At 41.6% G+C, this 18211-nt stretch overlaps 1 protein-coding gene across 6 annotated transcripts in view; it reads right to left on the bottom strand.

The window, feature by feature from the left end:
• MAPKAPK3 (MAPK activated protein kinase 3) overlaps positions 1–18211 on the bottom strand; it is a 111377-nt gene that overhangs the window by 2637 nt on the left and 90529 nt on the right. For all 6 annotated transcript variants that reach the window (XM_035894836.1, XM_035894835.1, XM_035894833.1 and 3 more), the window contains 8 exons: positions 12506–12645; positions 11598–11662; positions 9392–9471; positions 7470–7596; positions 5893–5968; positions 5590–5714; positions 3437–3522; positions 653–733 (listed from right to left, as the gene is read on the bottom strand). In XM_035894836.1, coding sequence (XP_035750729.1) covers positions 653–733; positions 3437–3522; positions 5590–5714; positions 5893–5968; positions 7470–7596; positions 9392–9471; positions 11598–11662; positions 12506–12645 — 780 coding nt within the window. The remainder of the gene's footprint in view (positions 1–652; positions 734–3436; positions 3523–5589; positions 5715–5892; positions 5969–7469; positions 7597–9391; positions 9472–11597; positions 11663–12505; positions 12646–18211) is intronic.

The raw sequence follows: 18211 nt of genomic DNA, 5'->3' as shown, positions 1-18211 counted from the left end.
AAAATTCAGAATTAATTGTAAAAGCATGCCAACCTGCTGGCCAGCAGGAAAGAAATAAAGCTTGCAAACAATTTTAGTCTGCCCTATAGTTTCTTTTTGCAGGAAGCATTCAACTGTCATCAGCACAAACAGTAGGTGAGGCACCTAGTTAGATTAAGGAAAGAGATATGTTTTTATCTCCCCTCGCCAAAAGTCACAACAAGAGAAGGCTAAGGCTATTTAACGTTCCTTTACAATACAAGAACAGAGTAGAAAAGCAGAATGCTGCTCAACCCTCCCACCCCGCCCCCTACATTTTCATTACATTTTTCACTTCGCAATGATGAACCTGAAGCTCCCTCAACACTATCCCTTCTCCGCTGTGGTTACATACGGTGGCTCAGCAGGTAGCATCATTAATAACTTTGATCATAAACATCTTCTTTGTTAGTATCTGGCACAGCTGTAATGCTGTTGGATGAAGCTCAAATAGCGTTTTTCTTTTTTAGACAATTGTCATATACACAACTGTTCTAACCAGGACTCCCTTGTTTAACACGGTTGTATTCGAAACAGCCATAATCTCCAAGGAAATAAGCATACGCAGAGAAGCCAGCCCATTTGATCTCTTGTTGGACTTGACTTCAAGAAATCTGAACTATGATTGACTCACTTTAACTTCATCCCAGTGGTCTTTATCCTCTTGCAGGACCCGTGCAGTATGAAGAGGTGTTGGTGGCACTGCCATTGATCTCTGAGAAAAGTGAAAAATACCAAAAGAAGTGTTCTGCAAAATCACGTTTGGGAAGTGACTGCTTGCTCTTCTATGTGTATGGAGAGCATAAAAGTTATTTAATGTCCATCAGTGGCCCTCATTATTCATGCTTTCAATCACTCCACAAGCTAATTCATGTGTGAGGTAGAAAAGGACTATTCCCCACACAACAGTATCTTTAAAGAACAAAAGGAAACAGAAATCAGTGCGGAGTTCATTTCACTCTGCTCCCTTCCAGTCCAATCAATAATGCTGTGTTAGATAAATTTGTATGTACATCTTAGATTTTAACTATCATTTCACTATTCATTAGTCCATGTTTTAAAGTGGTTAATTTAACCTTTATCTTCTAGGATTTATCGTAGGAGACATTTTCATGCACATATACATTAACTCAGAATACCAGTTTATCAGATCATCAGTGTGCCCCAAGGAGGAAATTGTGCTATTCAGAGTAAGGCACCGTTCAGAAGACAGTGCATTGCTTGAGATACTCTTCCACATAAAATTGAGATCTATGCTCACCTGCTATGGAAGATCAGTGGATACTTTAAATTAGAATAAGGTACAATTTCTAAAGCACAAAGCACAGTTCCCTAGCTAAATTCAGCAAGAATCACAGTATTTCTTGCCAGTCCGTAACCTAAACTATAGATTCACATTCTATCTCCCTTATGCTTTCTAGTCAAACTTGCTGTCTACTGCTGTGGCGTCCAATACCAGCTGCAGGTCAACAAAGTCTAAGGGGATCCCTGTGTATGTAATTGTAAAATAAGCATTACGTTGGAAGCATTGCTTATATTCCACTGAGCTAACAGCACCACTGCAGTAGTTACAGAAGCAGAAGCAGAAATCATGACTCCTGCATCAGCTGGAAAAGGGCCCAAGCTTGCTAGGGTACAGTTTTATCAAGCACAGCTGGGAGGAGGGAAATGGAAAACCAGCAGACAGGCTTTAGTGGTGTCCCTGAGTGGGTGTGGAAGTTGCCCTCCGATCTGCTGCGAGCTACTCCTTGTTAAATCTACAAGCTAACTAGAGGATTACACGCTCCACCTAAACTGACAATTTTTGCATAGTCCACAATAATATTTCTGCGATCCATGTAATAAAGAAAAAAAAAAAAAAAAAAAAAAAAAAAAAAAAGAGGAGAGACAAACACCCTCCTCCACTGCTTGTGCAAGGCATCTCCCCATACATGTTCCCACTTCGGGATTTAGGAAAAGAAAAGGAAGAATGCAGACGTTCACTATGTTGGTCTTTCCCTCTCCCTCTCTCTGCCTCATGGGAACAATAGCTTCAGCAGAAAAAAAACGCCAATCTGCAGCTCCTGGAGCATTCTTCTAGGAACGGTATTCTAGCACGGCTCTTTGGTGCAGCAGAGTCTATAGGCCTTGTCTCTAATCTCCTCCTTATTTATTGGTTATATGCATATTTCAAGTAACATGTGTCACTGTAGGTGGTAGCTTCCTTAGCTATTAGGCACTCATTCTGTGAAATTCATTGCCTGCTGACTTCTGGAACACCTCCTTCCTGGGTCTTCAAACACTTAAAGCTGGAGGTATTTATTCTGAACAGTGATTACATTTTTATTTGGTTAAAAAAGACTATGAGACACTGTTTAGGTTCTGTTCCAGTTCCACAGAGTCTTTGTAACCTTAATTCTTCAGTTTTCACAACTCTAAATGAAGACATCTGTCTACCTCATCGGGATGTTATACAGCTACATTTCTATATGATTCTAAGGGCTTTCAGATCTTCAAACAGACATTATAGAAATGCTGACTAATAGTCATGCCTCTGTTTCTGTCCCTTCCTCTGAGGCTCAGCATAGACACAGAAAGCACTATGAGAGAACAGGGCATTCTACAGTACAAGTGATTCTGTTCCTAGCTGATGATTTTTTGGGAAGTAAGAACAAGACTGGTGTCCTTTTAGGCATAAGCGTGAAAAGTATAATTGATTATTCTAAGTGACACCTGCGGAGCAGAGCAGATATCCTGAAACTCAGCCTGATAACTCCCGGGATGCTTGTCTCTTGTTTGAAATAATTAATATTGTATTATTAGTCTTTTTTTCTTTTCCCCCAAAAGGTATTTTTTAAGGAAAAGTAAATTCAATCAGGTCATAGAATGAAACCTGAACTGGGACCATTAATAGCTCTGTGTACCACCCTATCTGGCAATCTCCTACAGGGCACTAAGCCGAGACCCTTGCTCCTCCTGCCACGCATTTCCAAACTCTGCCAAGGATGAAAATTCCCACTAAGCATAGGACTGTGCTCACGCTAACACAGCTATGCACAATGGTGCCTGAGACCACTAATAATAGCTCTCTTTAAATCCTGCACCGATGAAGTAAGTACATACAGTTTATTTTTATATTTTTAAAGAGAGTAACACATGCATATGCTGCAGAGTCAACAGTGATTGCCTGCTCACAGAAGATATAGATACATTCAGCTTTTGCTTCCAAGGACGCTATTGTGGGTGTCTCTGTGTGTCCTCTGCTAACACCAAGAAGAATTGTGTTTCTACAGGCAGATGACCCCCTACAGAGGGCACAGTAGGTTAAGTTACTAACAGTAATCATTATCCTTCTCTTGCTGTGCTATGTGGAGCTACATATAAGTTCTTCATGTAAAAATTCATCTTGCTCCCTTGTAAAAAGAGATATGAAACTCACATTAATCCAAGGGTGATTCATAAATTGAGAAACTGTCATCCTCTCTGTTGGGTCAGTCTTCAGTAAATGGCGAATCAGTTGCTTGGCTGAAAAACAGAACCAACATGGCATGTTGTAGTCTACTACTGCGTTCCCAAATAACCATGAGAACACAAAGGCCTGCTGAATGAAGGAAGATAATTTTGCAGAATTCAGAACACTTACCTATTACTGTTACCATGTTAAGAAGCCATGTACAGTGTGGTAGGTTATTATGTTTAAAGAGGCAGAACATTAAAATGTCCAAAATGAAGTAAGAAGGAAAGACAAAAGATTGGGGATTCCATCTATGCTATCTACATCACCAAACCAACTGTTCTGAGAGCATGAACTTGAGGAAAAGAGAACCACAGGAACAGAAAGCTGCCTGTCTGAAAGACAGTGAGAAGCTTGGCATTATGGGCTGAATGAATGCATAAGCTAATGTTTGGAGAAATGATAGGAGACAAAAACCAGCAGAGTTTGGGGGGTGGGGAGGCAGGGGAAGAAAATGAACACTTCTCTCTGACAACTGAGAGGCCACCAAAAGGATGTGAAGTCAAAAAAAAAATGCATTGCACAAAGAGGCTTTGTAGCAGCTTTCTGTGAACATGGTATCTACCAAAGCAAGAGTAGTAAGTAACAGAGATATGAGATGATGTGAGTCTGGACCAGAGTTTCATTAATGTAGGTGGACAGACAGGAAATGCTTCCTCCAAGGGACATTATTCAGAAAGACTTAAACATAACTTCCTTGGGGGAACCTAGAAAAATTTCTGAATAAGAGTTCACTTTTAGAAATATTGAATACAAGATGACTAAATGCTTGTAAGAAGCTGCCAGAAATACAAGCTGAGACTTTAGTTTGTTGAGAGAGGCTGAAAAGGGGGTTTTACAGAAGAGACTACCTGGAGCTTAAAAAGTACAAGGAAACAAAAGGAGGGGACCACGAACAGAGCCCATTAAGATGATTACAGGAAGCTGGTGGGGAATTTAGAGGAAGCCTCCATAGATGATGCAATGAAGGAACGATTAGATAAAGAAAACCATGACAAGGATAGTATAAAGGAGAGCAAAAAGAAGCAGTCTGCTGAAGGTGCCTGATCAGCCTAAAGGAGTGCACATAAACTCACTTATCTAACAGGTTGAAAGGTAGAGTGAACCTATCTTCATTCAGGGAATCATACTTCATTCAAGCAACCCTACAGATTTTCCAAGCAAATCTTCTCTCACGAAGCTCCCATAGCATTTTAATAATGCTGTAATATGAACAAGACCCAAGGCAGACAAATATTAAGCCAGCATCCCATAGGTAAAACATTTTCCTTATTAATGTTCAGTAGTCCATGCTGCACGTGCAACCTTAAGATCCAATGAGGGGTTAAAGTGCCACAGATCACAGTGTTATCCAATGATAATTTGTTATTGCTAAGCAGCAGACAATAATAGGATGCTAGCAACAGCAATATAAAGGCCTTGTTCAAAAAAAAGATGTGCCCAGAGGTTGCTGACCTTTCTCTCTAATATGATGGGCAGGTGAGGCTTCCAGCTTATGAGACTGCCAGAATAAGAGGGAATCAAAAACATCCACTTTCAGGACACTGGTTTGAGCCCATCCAGGTTACAGCTGAACAGCAGCAGCTTCTGGTCAATGACTTATGCAAAATAAATTGCTGACCTTGATTTAAGTGGTGGCTGTCAAGTTCCCACATCACAAAAAGCTACCGTGAAAACTTGCCATCCTTGCTGGCTGTATCACCAAGGAGGGCAAAGACTGAACGAGCTCTTAAGACAGTTTGCCTTTCTTCCAACCCAGCTTGCATTGCAGCTGCCCTGGCAGTCTCCTTTCTCAGGATTAAAGACTTTTGTTTCCAGAGGGTTTAATCTTGGCATTCACTAGCACTAGCTGGAATTTGAAAGAAAGTTTTCAGTAGTCATTTACTTTCTGTAGTACTTAGGTGGCTGGCTAGCGTCTTGAGTTCCCAGTCGTTCTCTGCATCACCTCACAAAAAATTAATTTAAGTCCTAAAAAAAGAGAAACAAAAACTAAGGCAGGTTTTTAGAAATAGTCTCTTGTAAGTGCTTTACCACTGCACATCATGCACATACTCATCAGTGACACTAAGCATTGTTACCTTCCTCTGATACTTCAGCCCATTCTGGATTGGGAAACCCATATTGCCCCATCCGAATTCTTCTCTTCATCCCCGGAGAAATGGCTTGACCGGTGTTTGAGTAGAATGGAGGGAACCCACACAGGCTGTAAGAGTGGACAAAAGAATCTTATAACTAGCAATGTCCTTTCCTCTCTTACAAGGTCCCATACGAGCTTATATTCTTCTGCAGGTTACATGATTCTAGTGACTAATTACTTTTAGGTGCAGATTTAATACAATGTTTCCTTTTTCCATTCATCAAGCCTCTTTCCAAATACTTACAGAATATATGTGATGACACCCAACGACCACATGTCACATGATTTATCATACTTCTCAGGACCAAGGACTTCTGGGGCTGAAGATTAAAAACGTAAGTTAACAGATCACCAGATATTTCCTTTCATCCCCACCACCCTGTAAGCAGCACACTCAACAACAAATATCGGAGGCATTAAAAAAAAATGCAACTCACTGCAGGAATTGGGTAGTATTTTCTATTGACAAGTTCCTAAACACATCTTACGTAGCTTTAAAAAGGAATGGAGCTGGCAAAATGCCCTAGTCTTCACCTTAGTGTCTCTCTGCTCAAGAGAGTACTAAGATTACAGAAAAGCAGAAGGAGCTATAGCTAAAAGTGTACAGGGAGACACTGCACTGAACGAGGCAGGAGCATATGTTCCAGAAATCAGAACAGAAAGGACCTACTTGAGCTGTGATAAAATTTTGATTGGTACCTGGGTGGAGTGTGTTTAGCTCCAGCAGCTACAAAGCAATGTATTTTTCTTTGGCCTCCAGAGCATTACAGTTCTTCACTAAGTAACAAAATTATGGAGAGATACATTTAGAGGGGATTTTTTTTTCCCCTGGGGCAGGTGAACTGGCAGGGAGTTTGATTTTGGAAGAAAAATGATTCTTCAAACATAAAAGCAATCATGCTGGTTTATAAAAAGGTGTTGAGAAAGGAAATGTCAGCCTGTTTACATACAAAGATAAAGGCATAGAAACATATATGGGTAAATTCCTTAACATTTTATCACTGATCTGAACTTACAAAAATATAGAAGAAAGCATCAGAAAAAAAAATTGCTATCGTAGTTCTCTGGTAACAATGAATAACAGTATCTTTCAATACAAAAAATCCTATAAAAACTTACATTGTAGAAGAGAACTAATTCTTCCAAAAAAATAAGCCCTTTTTCCTCCAAAGAAATTCCTAGTGCAGACTGCCTCAGTCATACCATATGGTGAATGACTATTAACTCAAAGACCAAAAGGGATGTACTCTAAAATGAGTGCATAAAGGACAGTCTACTATGGCATTCATTACACAGTGCTCTGTCTTTAGACAAAATGCAGGCAAAACCTCAGTTCTGATTAAGTCACATTGGTGTTTTATTACCAATTCCTCCATTTGCCGGCTTTAAGAAGCTTTACAGCTGAGGCAATACTCTCCCTGTTCTCTTCTACTGCATTAGGTAAGCTAAGGGAAGTTTTGCAAGGGAACACCCAAATAATCATGAAGCTGAGTTCAAATTATGGCACTTATTGCATCATTCAAAGAAAACATCAGGATTACTTCAAGTGTAATCAGAAGCGGTATGACCTCTCTCCTTGATCCTCATTTACATCCCCTGTTAAGGCTGTTTCTTCTGCAACCAAGGAAGAAAGCAGGAGCACTGAACTGTACTGGAACCAGACTAAGTTTGGGTTGGATGCCAGTTTAAGTTCTGCAGGCTACCCCTTTGCATTACACCCACAATAGCAGATTTCCCATCCATTCCTACAGTCCACAGGGCCACATTAAGGGGAGGGATGACAGACTGAAATGCAGAAGAAATGCATCTTGGATAACTTACCCACATAATAGGGAGTGTAACAGGGGGTCTGCAATGCATTTTGTACAGTGGTTTCTTTGGCAAAGCCGAAGTCTGTGAGTTTGAGTACAGCATCCTTCTCTTTAGATGTGTAAAGCAAGTTTTCAGGCTGAAAGGCCAACAAGACAAAGGATAAACTGGACAATGAAGAAATGTCCCTAATAAGCTGAAAGGTCAAACCGCTCCCACTTGCCTGGATCATTACATCACCAGCATCTGTCTCTTCTTACTTCTCTCACATCCCCATCATACCATGCAGAAAGTTCCCTCCCAACATGGAGCGTTTTTGCCCAGACTAAGGATCAACATCCTTCTCAACATGGTATTTGGGAGAGCAAATCACAAGACTCTCATCAGGTCCAATGGGCATCAAGTCTGGCTTCTTGAACCCCTCTCTAGTTCACTGCACTGACTAGGATTGTTCTGTCTGATCAACACCAGTTTATCTGACAGCACTCTGTACTGCACTCAAGTCGCTGAGGTGGAAGGCAAGAGAAGTCATCAGCCAAGCTCTCTATGAGCAACTGGCATAACTCCATCAGAATTAACCAATACAGACACAGTTCCCTTCCTGCTCCCCCCTCCTCTGTCTCCTGAAACCCGAGTTAATTCCAGTCTTGCTCCACACTCTCATAAAGGCTCTCCAAAACCAGAAGTGGCACAGAGGGAAGTACAAGCTTTTGTGCACAAGAACAGGGACAACAGCACATCTCCAGAACCTGCAATTGTTTGAACTTGTTTTCCAGTTTCTCAGTCATAAGGAAGCTATGCCCTCTCTCATGCTAGTGTTTAGGGACATACAGAAGAAGGAAGGGCTTGAAAGAAAACAGCGCTTAGGATCTATTAAGCAATTTGAACCATTTGTATGTTAGTTCACTGAGTGTGCGTAGGTGGTGTTTGGGGCTAACTGCTTCAGTTTCTGTGCTGGTGATAGGCAATGGCACAAAGCTCCACAAAAGTGAACAGATTTTTAGTCTCTGAACTGTTAAGTCATTCTTCAGTTCCTGCCTAAAAAACCCTCAAACATACCCCTCAGTGATACCAAGCAGCTAAACACAAAGAAGCGTGTTTAGAAAATTCACAAAATCAGAACTGCAGAATCAACCAGATGCCTCAGTCTATCATTATGTGACCTGCTCTCCAGCACATTCCATCACACTGCTGTATCGCTGTGCTAGAAGCGCCTTGGTGCAGCTATCCTGCCTTTGCTTTGCTGCACACTTTACAGAATGAACACAAAATACAATACTACAAACCCTGTCAAATCTCCACAACAAGCTTTGGGTACAAACTTTAGCTAATAAAGCATACTGTTCCACACATATGGTAGTAACTGAGCTTTCCCTATTTTCCCAAATATTTACACATACTATTAAAGTGGGCTGGATACATGGAATTGGTATTATTCCTCCCATATATGCAGTTCCTCCTGTTTCTGAAGGGGGTTTTAGTGTTTGCTTTTTTTGTTTGTTTTGGGTTTGGGGTTTTTTTTTGGGAGGGGCGGGGGGGTGTTTGTTGGGTTTTTTTGGGTTTTTTTAGGCAAGTATGATCCTGAAAATAGCTAATAACTGGCGAAGACTGCACACAGAGGTATAGCATCTAGTATAAGCTCATTTCAGGCAGTGTTATTTTCTTGTTAACTAACTGGATTGCTAGTTGGTAGCACCTCTTTTATTAACCATCTGACTATCACCAGATTCTTCCGCATTCCATACATAACTTGAAGGTATTAGCACACATGAATATTCTGACCTTTGACTAGTTGCAAACTAGTTATGAACAGATCCCTTCTCACACTGGCAGAGGAACAGAAATACTTTGACTGTCTGATTGTACTCCTAGTTCTATTTAAACCACCACTGCCCATTTATTTTTCTCCCTGCCCACACGCCATCAGGCCTCACCTTGACGTCTCTATGGGCAATGTTCATTGAATGCAGATACTGGATGGCTGTTCCGATGTCTCTCATTATCTCAGAGGCCTCTATAAATACAATTTTAAAGAAAGGTCACATTAACATTCCCACTGTAACTCGGGGACATGCTTGGGAATGCTTATGACTTACAAACAGCTTGTTGGAATACAGGGCTAGCGTCAAAACTAGAAAACCTAAAATTAGCCCTAACAGCTGTGTTTTGGTTCTGCAGGCAACCATACCCCCCAATTCCCCGGCTGCTCAGCCCTCCTCCTGAGCAGGCACTGCAACCAAATGGTTGAGACTCCTGCTTCTTACGAGCTTGTAAATTTGTGCTTTAATTTGCTCACCAGAAAAGCAGCAAGAGCAGAGCAGGTATGCAAGCAACATGCAAGACCGTGGAGAAAGGAGCCCCAACCAGGACATATCTCTGATTGTCCAGGATGTGTCCTTGGTTGTCCGAGACAGAAATTTTAACTTTCAGCTTCCGGTTCAGGGGTAATAGGAGGATCTAACAGATTTTCTAAAAATAGAGCAGCATAACAATATACATCTTCATCCCTCACCGTCTTTAGAAGTTTTTGCTCAGGGGAAACGAAATCAACAGTTCTATTCTGCAAAGCTCAAACTGCCATCTTTGAAATAATGTTTCTAAAATTTTACATAACCCCAGTGGGAAATTCCAGTGGTTGGAGAGCTGCCTTGCAACAGCAGTACTCTGGAAGTCTGGAAGAATTCAGTTACACAGGGAGAGGTTTCAGAGCAGGGAGGAGTGACATTCCCATTGTACCAAGTGAGCATTATATTACATCTCCATTGACAGGGAAACAGAATTAGCAACTTCAACCTGATCCTCTGTTTTCTGCACAGGTAGAAACCTCTGCTGCAGTAGTGAGAGAGAAAGTAGAAATTACTCTACTGTAACCTCGAATCCTTTTTCATATGGCTTGACATAGAAATTACACAATCTCAGGCAAGGACAATCAGAAGGCAGGAACACTCATCATCTTTGGGGAAAACCTTGCACAACCTCCTCCTTCCTGGCCCAGGCCAAAACCCTGGCTCCTAATGGGAAGTTGCGGCTGATATATAAACAACCAGTGAACCTGGGAATCCAGTGGAACAGGGCTCATTTATCTCAGGAAAGAATGCAGGTGGTTCTTTTGTTTAATACTCCCAGATGACTTCTGAGTAAGTATTTAGAATGTTATACGATGGTATTTAATGCATAAAAACAACGTTTTTAGCAGAGTGGAGTCACTAATGATCACAGAACCAGTTTCCCCCCCGGAATCTTGTATTTTAGAGAGGAACAAATAAAGTTTCATTCCACTTCAAGGATTCTTACCGGGCTAGGAAACAAAGGATCACAGGATCAAAAAAAAGCCTGGCCTCTGTACCAGGCTTGCAAAACAGTCACAGTAATTTGCAAGCTCAGGTATAAATTTTTCTTCTTCTAATCATTTTGTCAGGATGCTAGTTACAAACACTAACATTTTTACTCCTAGTAGAAACAAGCTCTTGTCTGTTGTGAATGGCCAAGGAGAAACACAGTCAAGCACACCTGTGGTACTCTGCAAATAATAAATAGCAAAGACAATAAAAATGGCAAGACTATTCTATTGCAAGCTCTGTCACGGACTCATAGCAGGTCTTTAAACTTGCACATAGTCCCTATTAGAGATGAGCAGGCTTGTTTACAGTGTGGCTAATAACACTTCCTTTCAAGTAGTACTTCAAAACCCTTGAATAAGGCATGTTTCATCAAATGTGATTTGCTCATTATATTCATCACCTAACAGTATAGCTGTGCACAGCGATGCTGCCTGAGGGACAGCCAGAAGAGAAATCACAGTAGGAGCTGCGTTGATCGTGTTAGAGGTGATCTGGCAGGAGACCAGGGACTAGAATAACAGAGGCTGCAGTGGTTCAGAAACGAAGAAGCTGTGCAGATTTGTATGAGGAATTTTCCTCTAAACTTTCTACACTGTGCTTCGACTTGGCCAATTCCAGTAATTCCCAATTTTCAGGAACTTTGAAAAAATAACTAATACAGACTTGGATAGAAAAAAAATAAAAATTATAAACAAAAATCAAATCAAAGAAAAATTCCTGTAAGGGAACTAAGCAAGGGGACAGAGGAACAGAGAAGGAATCTTTCACAAACTTTAATTTTAAACTTGTGATTTTTCACCTCTCTCAGTGAAAGCTTGATCTCCTCTCTCCTGGATCCTGCTAAACAGCTCTCCTCCCTCCATGCTGAAACAAAGAACACAAAGAAGCCCCACCTTACATGAGTAGAAAAGATCAAATTAACACCTGACTGTGCATCCATATAATCACACAGAACCATGGCAGGAATGGATTAGAAGAGATTACATGCTGCCTCCTATGCCAATGCTTCCTAAACATCACACTCATTTGAATTAATGCACAAAGCCATTCTGATATGGAATAATTAGAAAACAAAACAAGACCAAGGAGTTTTGATGCTTTCAGTTTAAGGCATCCTGTCGCAAAGAACGACACACATTGCTGGGAAGTCAGATATGCCAGCACGGAGAGGCTGACAGTAATCTTGTTTTACGTAAGGGTTGGAGATGAAGAAAAAAGAAAGATATAAAAACACTGAAAAGGATTATTAATTTGTCCCCAGTGAAGACGACAATAACTGTGGTATTACAGATCAAGTAGGGAACAGGAAAAGTTAAGAGTCAAAATAGTAGCAAAAAGGATCATGTCAGATCATAGGATTTACACCTGAAGTTGGAAGCCAATCACAATCAAAGCACATCATATTTTTAGAGACATATCTTTCAAGTTTGTATTAATTAGTCAATGCCTTAATGAGGACAATTGTCAAGGAGGACAAAGAAAATTTATTTTCTGGTTAAGGTTCCTCATTCTTCCATCATACAAGTTGGCTGGAGCAGCTATACATTTCCCTACCACTTCCATAAAGACAACAAAAGGTTTGCTGTGCAAACTAAAATGGTGCTGCTGGGAAAGCTCACCTAGCTCTCATCTAGGCCAACACATTCTCCCACTCCCTCCACCCCCTCAAAGAGCAATGCTTGGTGGAGGACTGCTGATGGTCCATACCATTCCATGACAATGAGGAGGCATCTCTTTCCATGATGTATATTCTCATAAACATCCAGGACATGGACAATGTGGGGACACCCTGATGCTCGCCAGTGATATTCTACTTCCTGACGGGCTTTTGGGTTGTCATACAGGAGCTGTAAAGAAACAGGAGAGAGCAATGTCAGTGAGCCAGCATCGCTCCACTTTAAACTGGCACCTATTGAGCTCGAAGATGGTGGCAAAGGCTACTCTTAGCACTTTTTCCAGCCAAAGGATGCCAATCCATCACAAGATTTTTCACCATCTCTGGGCTGTCCAACTTCTAGATTGAGGAATACAGAAGCAACTGGTCCCTTGCAACTGGAAGGACCTCGAGCAGCAGTGAGGAGAGATTTTGAATCTGAGATGGAGACAGACCTATCTCACCCACCTCTGGATGGGAAAAAGCAATTTTTTCCCTACTTACAAACAAAGAATCCCTCTGCTAAGGAGAATAACCCTCCCACCTGCCCTTCCACCCCCCGCCCAGCTGCTGGGAGAAGACACTTTTAGGTGCAGTGCAAATCCTTAAAGTTCAGTGAGATTTAAAACAATATGGACTTTCACACTGACTCTGAATGTGCTTCTTAAATACTACACAAATTTCTGACCCCATTAGGGTCAGAAAGAGACCTTTGACTATCTAGATGCTTGAATTTCTTTCTCTGTCACATGCAAGGCCAGTTTATTTTAAAGGTGCTAATCTCTAGAAGGGAGGTAAGAGCTCATCTTTCCTGATCCTGCAACGTCGTACATGAGAAATGTGTCCCCTCCCATCTGAAGAACTGTTCTGTATCAGACTCTGCAACTAAGATTTTATGCAACAGGGGCATGTTGCTGAATCGTGCCTTTTCTTCTCTGCCTTGTCTCTCTAGACACCACTAACACTTTGCGACAGAGACTCTCTTTACTGCACATTTATACAGTTCCTACACAATACAGCTGTGATCTGAGTTTGATATTTTATGCCCTATAATAACAATCATTGTAATGATGGAGCAGCAACAAAACTGATGCTATATAAAACATTGTCAAATGCATTGAAACAGAATAAAAAACAAGCAAAGAACAATCACCTCTGATCTATTCGCCTTAGAAAAGGATTACAACAACTGTGGGGGAACTGTTTTCAAACACTCAAACAAAAAGTATCATTGCTGCACTATTAGGCCTTAAGCCTGAAGCTCTTCTCATGTTTGCTATCAGGTCCTAGTCAAAACACAACTGCACGATAATTGCTGAAAACAAGTATTAACATGTAACCTGTCATTAGGGACCTATGAATCAGCCGAGGAAAATGAGATTGCTTTTCCATCCAATTGCCAAGCTAAGGCACAAATAGCGTCAGAGGCACCTCTCAGTATACGGAAATGCACGATTTAAACGTCACAGGAAGGAAGTCGCAAATTCTGGTTTCTTTACTGACTCCAATACAGACAACTTGCATCCCTGGAAAAAAAAAGCTTACACTTCTTTGCTGCTTCAACATCCCTTTCAGCAAAGCAGACACAGTAAAATGGCAGGAAAGGCCTGTAACACTTTATGAAATGTTGGGGAAGCACTGAGGAACTGACAGACAGAAAGTAAGAGGCTTCACTTCTTTTCCAGGCTGGGAACAGGAAAAGGGTGACAAGCACTCCTCTGCTTAGTGCACATTTTTGTATTTTTGTGAAGCAGAAAGAGGTTGCAGGAAGGGACGAGTGGCCTCAGGAGGGCTGCTGGCTTCTCAGCTGAACGGGCAGTGAGCCTCACACCACCATGACCACCCTCTAGGCTCCCTCAGCTCTGCTCCAAAGTCACCGGCATGACACCAGATTTTCAGCGGTGCAAGGAGCTGAAGAAGCTTTCTTGCCAAGTTCAATGCCCTCACAGCCAACCTACTTCTTCCACAGCTGTCATTCTGCACCCAGAGCACACCCTTTTGAGATCACTAACTATCCGCCTCTTCCTTCCTGCTCCAGCCTGGCTGTGGCCTGATTTCCAACACAAATAACTTCCTAAAGAAAGAGATGGCTCCAATTTGGACAAAAAGCCCGTTAGCGAGTCCAAGTGCAGTTGCTTTACTTCTTTCAGCCATTGGCCCATTCAATGGCTTTTCCTTCCCAGCCACTGTGTTCTAGCTCAGTAGGACTGTCTATCAGCATTTTCCCCTCTGCCCTTCTGAGTTTGGGCTGTTGCCTAGAGGTCTCTTTAAAAGTTCATTAAATTACGTGTGCAACAATAAAGCTCAAACACCCTCAGGACTAACCAGGCCATTTAAAAAAGCATTACAGAGTTTACTGCTTGGATAGTACTGGATTAATGCCACTTCTGAGAAGGACACTTCAAAACCCCTCTCACCTATCCTGTGCTACTAATTAGACATAACTATTCTCTTCATTAATGTTAACTGCACTATAATCTGTGTATCTTGTGCTTGCACAATGTGCAGAGATGTTGGTTTTCATGTTTGTACCAAGTGCTTATGAAAATTGTTTCACAGAATTGAATTCTCACTCTCTAAAGAGCTTTTACAAGGCATTTTGATACACACAAGGATGCTGCAGTTTCTTTTCTCCACCCCTACAAGCAAGTTTCATATACTTCTTAGTGCCAAGCTCAAATGTACTCATGTCAAGATGACACCTGGAGAAGGAGAGAAAAGGAAATGCAAAAATAAAGAGCAGATACACATACCAAGCAACATCTGATATATCAACCAACTGTTAACCTTTGCATTTCTCCTTCTGAGCCTTAAAAATAAATCAGATCTTTTCCTTATGTCTAAAACTTGAAGCCATAACGATACCTTTTAAGACATCTTAGAGACACAGACACCTGTAAAACAAAAGCCAGGCAGGGTTGAAAGCACTAATTTCTACAAAATTTAGGTGATGATTTAGAAACACAGGCTGAAATTGTAGCCGTATGGTTAAATTTAACAAACTTGCAAAAAACATAAATGGACATTCTGCCATCTTCCTGAGCCTGAAGAGAGACTGTGCTTCTATTGCTGCAATAGCTTTGGTAAGACTAGGACCAGGTTCCCCTGGCATTCTACAAAGTGCAGAGATAGTTGTGAACAAACCCAGTTTCAGTTAAGTTTTGCAGCACTGCTGGTTCATCCTGGTTTGAGGAAAGAGCAGCTCTGTCAAACAGTATCAGCTCAAGGAGCCCCCAGTCATCCCCCTGGAGTTCCCACACAGTTCAGCTGAGTCACAGCTTGTCACGATGGGCTGTGGGCAGGATCATGAAGCAACCTAGCTTCAAAACAAGACAACCCCAAGAAACATGCTCCATCTCCCAATTTTTCATGATGCCCAATCAGTGATCCAATGTACAACGCACAGCAGCCTCTGCATAACAGCGGGGGGATGCCCATGTGTGTGGTCAGGCAACACAGTTTGGAACCGGAGCTACACAGTAGAAAACTGTATTTTTGCTGGACCTCAGCATTACTGAATCACTGCCTAAAAGAAGCAGATGAACCAAGTATTAACACTTATTCACCAAAAACAGAGGCAATGGAAGGCAAGAAAGTACAAGAGTTCTACAGCCCCAACGCCCAGTGACTCAAACAAGTCTTCTCAATATCTGAAAAAGCTGTAGAGGGAAGGGAACTGTGCCATGGGGTGTGCTCTGCCCGTTCAGAGGAACAAGAGGGCAGATGCCAGCAAACGTTCCAGGACGCCTTGCTAATTCAGGGCCTGGTGGTGGAGGAAGGCCTGAACTCTAAATTCTGGGGCGATGGCCTAACTCGTGTTAGCAAGACGCTGCAAAACAAAACAGATTCTAACCTGCAGCCTGGAAGGCCAGCTCTGTGAAATTTCTCCCTGCGCAGGAGTTCTTGATAGAAAAAAAAAATGGAGACTGAAAAGTGACACAGTATCTTCTAATTGCTTTTCCATCGATTCAGTGTTGTGTAAGCAAGGAAGGATAGCAGGAACCCTCATACCTTAATGGTCTGATCTATACAGGAAATAGCCTTCTAAGGACTCTAGGGAGCAGCAAGTGATTTTCTGGACTCTGAAATCATAACAACAGAGAGAGAAGATACCATGGGCACAGGTATGAAACAGGCTGAGGACAGGAAGCAATGACTTCTTTGTGGCTTTCCCTTGTAATCTGCTAGTGCACATTAAAAGATCACTATTACACCCGCTATCTGTTCCCTACATAGGGGATTAAGACCCCCATGTATGCTTCTTTATTTGTTTTAAACTTCAGCAATTCTTCCTAGTTCCAAACAGTTGCAGTGCTTGGATTAGACCTGTTAGAGGCTCAGTTCTCATCTACTGCACAGCCCACGTTAAAGCAGCACCTGACACTGCAAGCATCTTTTACTTACTTGCACCAATTCCACAATCTGAACTCTCCTTCAGTAGACTGTCACTTTTATAACGTCTATGCTATTTTCCTCAAAGGAAGGCTTCCCATTAATAAAAAAGAAATGGGACCAGCAGAAACTTCCAGTCCTAGGGGTCCTCAACATGTAATATTAATATACAGGCATTTAAATATAGTTTGCTTTATTTTTCTAGATGGGGAAAAAAAAAAGTCTCTCCTCAGGCATAAGTGGGTAAATGTCTAACTTCTTTTGCTTTCTTTCCTCTTTGCATGTAGCTGTTACAAAAATGCTGAATCCTACAAATAAGCCTTGGAATCTAAATTCAGGCTGATGCACAGAAACTAACACCATTTCTCTTCCAGTCGTTCTTTATTCAAGAGGGGTTGATGGCAAAAGGAGGCTTGGATAATGTTTCTTTCATCTCCTCCCTCCCCTATGCTACAAAAAGAAGGGGGGGAGGAGGAAGAAAAAAAGAGCTATCACTATGGCTTTGGACATTTTGTCTTCTATTACATCCCAATTATTTGCACTACATCTATTAAGTCAATGTTAACAATCTTTATCTGTTTCCAGATCTCTTCATAAGGGATAAAGCCATCCTTTGTGTTAGAATGCTAAAGGAATTGAAATTATCAAGGTTTTCTTTTACACACATCAGCACTGCCAGTCAGTCAAGCTGCAGCAAGAAGCATAGGTCTTTTTGCAATGGCAGCCCAGAAAAGCAGGGAAATCCACACATGCAAATCTCAAAGAAAGCATTGATTTTTTTTCTTAAAGTAAAAAATAGAACACATCTCTGCTCGAATCATTTAGTACTGAAGCATCAGTCTATAGACAAGGGATAAAACCAGGGTAGGCACAGGTGGGTCATCACTAAATCTTCCACTTTTCTGCTTTTATTTAAAATCCATCTTAGGCTATTAGAAATCAAATCTGCTCGGAGGCTTCACTGAAATAAACTGTCACCCCTATTCCTGCAGAGCTGTCCAAGCTGCTATCACAGTTGGCATTAACTGGCATCTCCGTCAGCGCTCAGGTAGACAGCCAGTCCCAGAGGTGGGCTTCTCCAGGTTAATAATAGAGCACAGTCAAGTAGTGCGATTTTGCAACACTCCTGCCTATGGTATCTAATCCTTTCACTCAACCTACTGCCTATCAGGGTTTTACTGTCCGCACTGAGGAACCCTTCTCTATCCACCTCTTCTCTCCAGTCTTCCAATCTCTATCCGGCTTACCTTTTAAAATGGCAAAAGCTACAACAGATCTTTGGTATCTTGCCAGTGTAAGTGAGAATGAAGAGGACTCGGAGAGGACTGCTTGCATGTGGTGTCAGAGTCACACACCGAAATCAATTT

The sequence above is a fragment of the Egretta garzetta genome, unplaced genomic scaffold (assembly GCF_000687185.1).
Source record: "Egretta garzetta isolate BGI_Z169 unplaced genomic scaffold, ASM68718v1 scaffold215, whole genome shotgun sequence".
NCBI classification, from domain to species: domain Eukaryota; kingdom Metazoa; phylum Chordata; class Aves; order Pelecaniformes; family Ardeidae; genus Egretta; species Egretta garzetta.
Note: the sequence above shows the minus strand (reverse complement) of the source record. Positions and strands in the feature narration are given on the sequence as shown.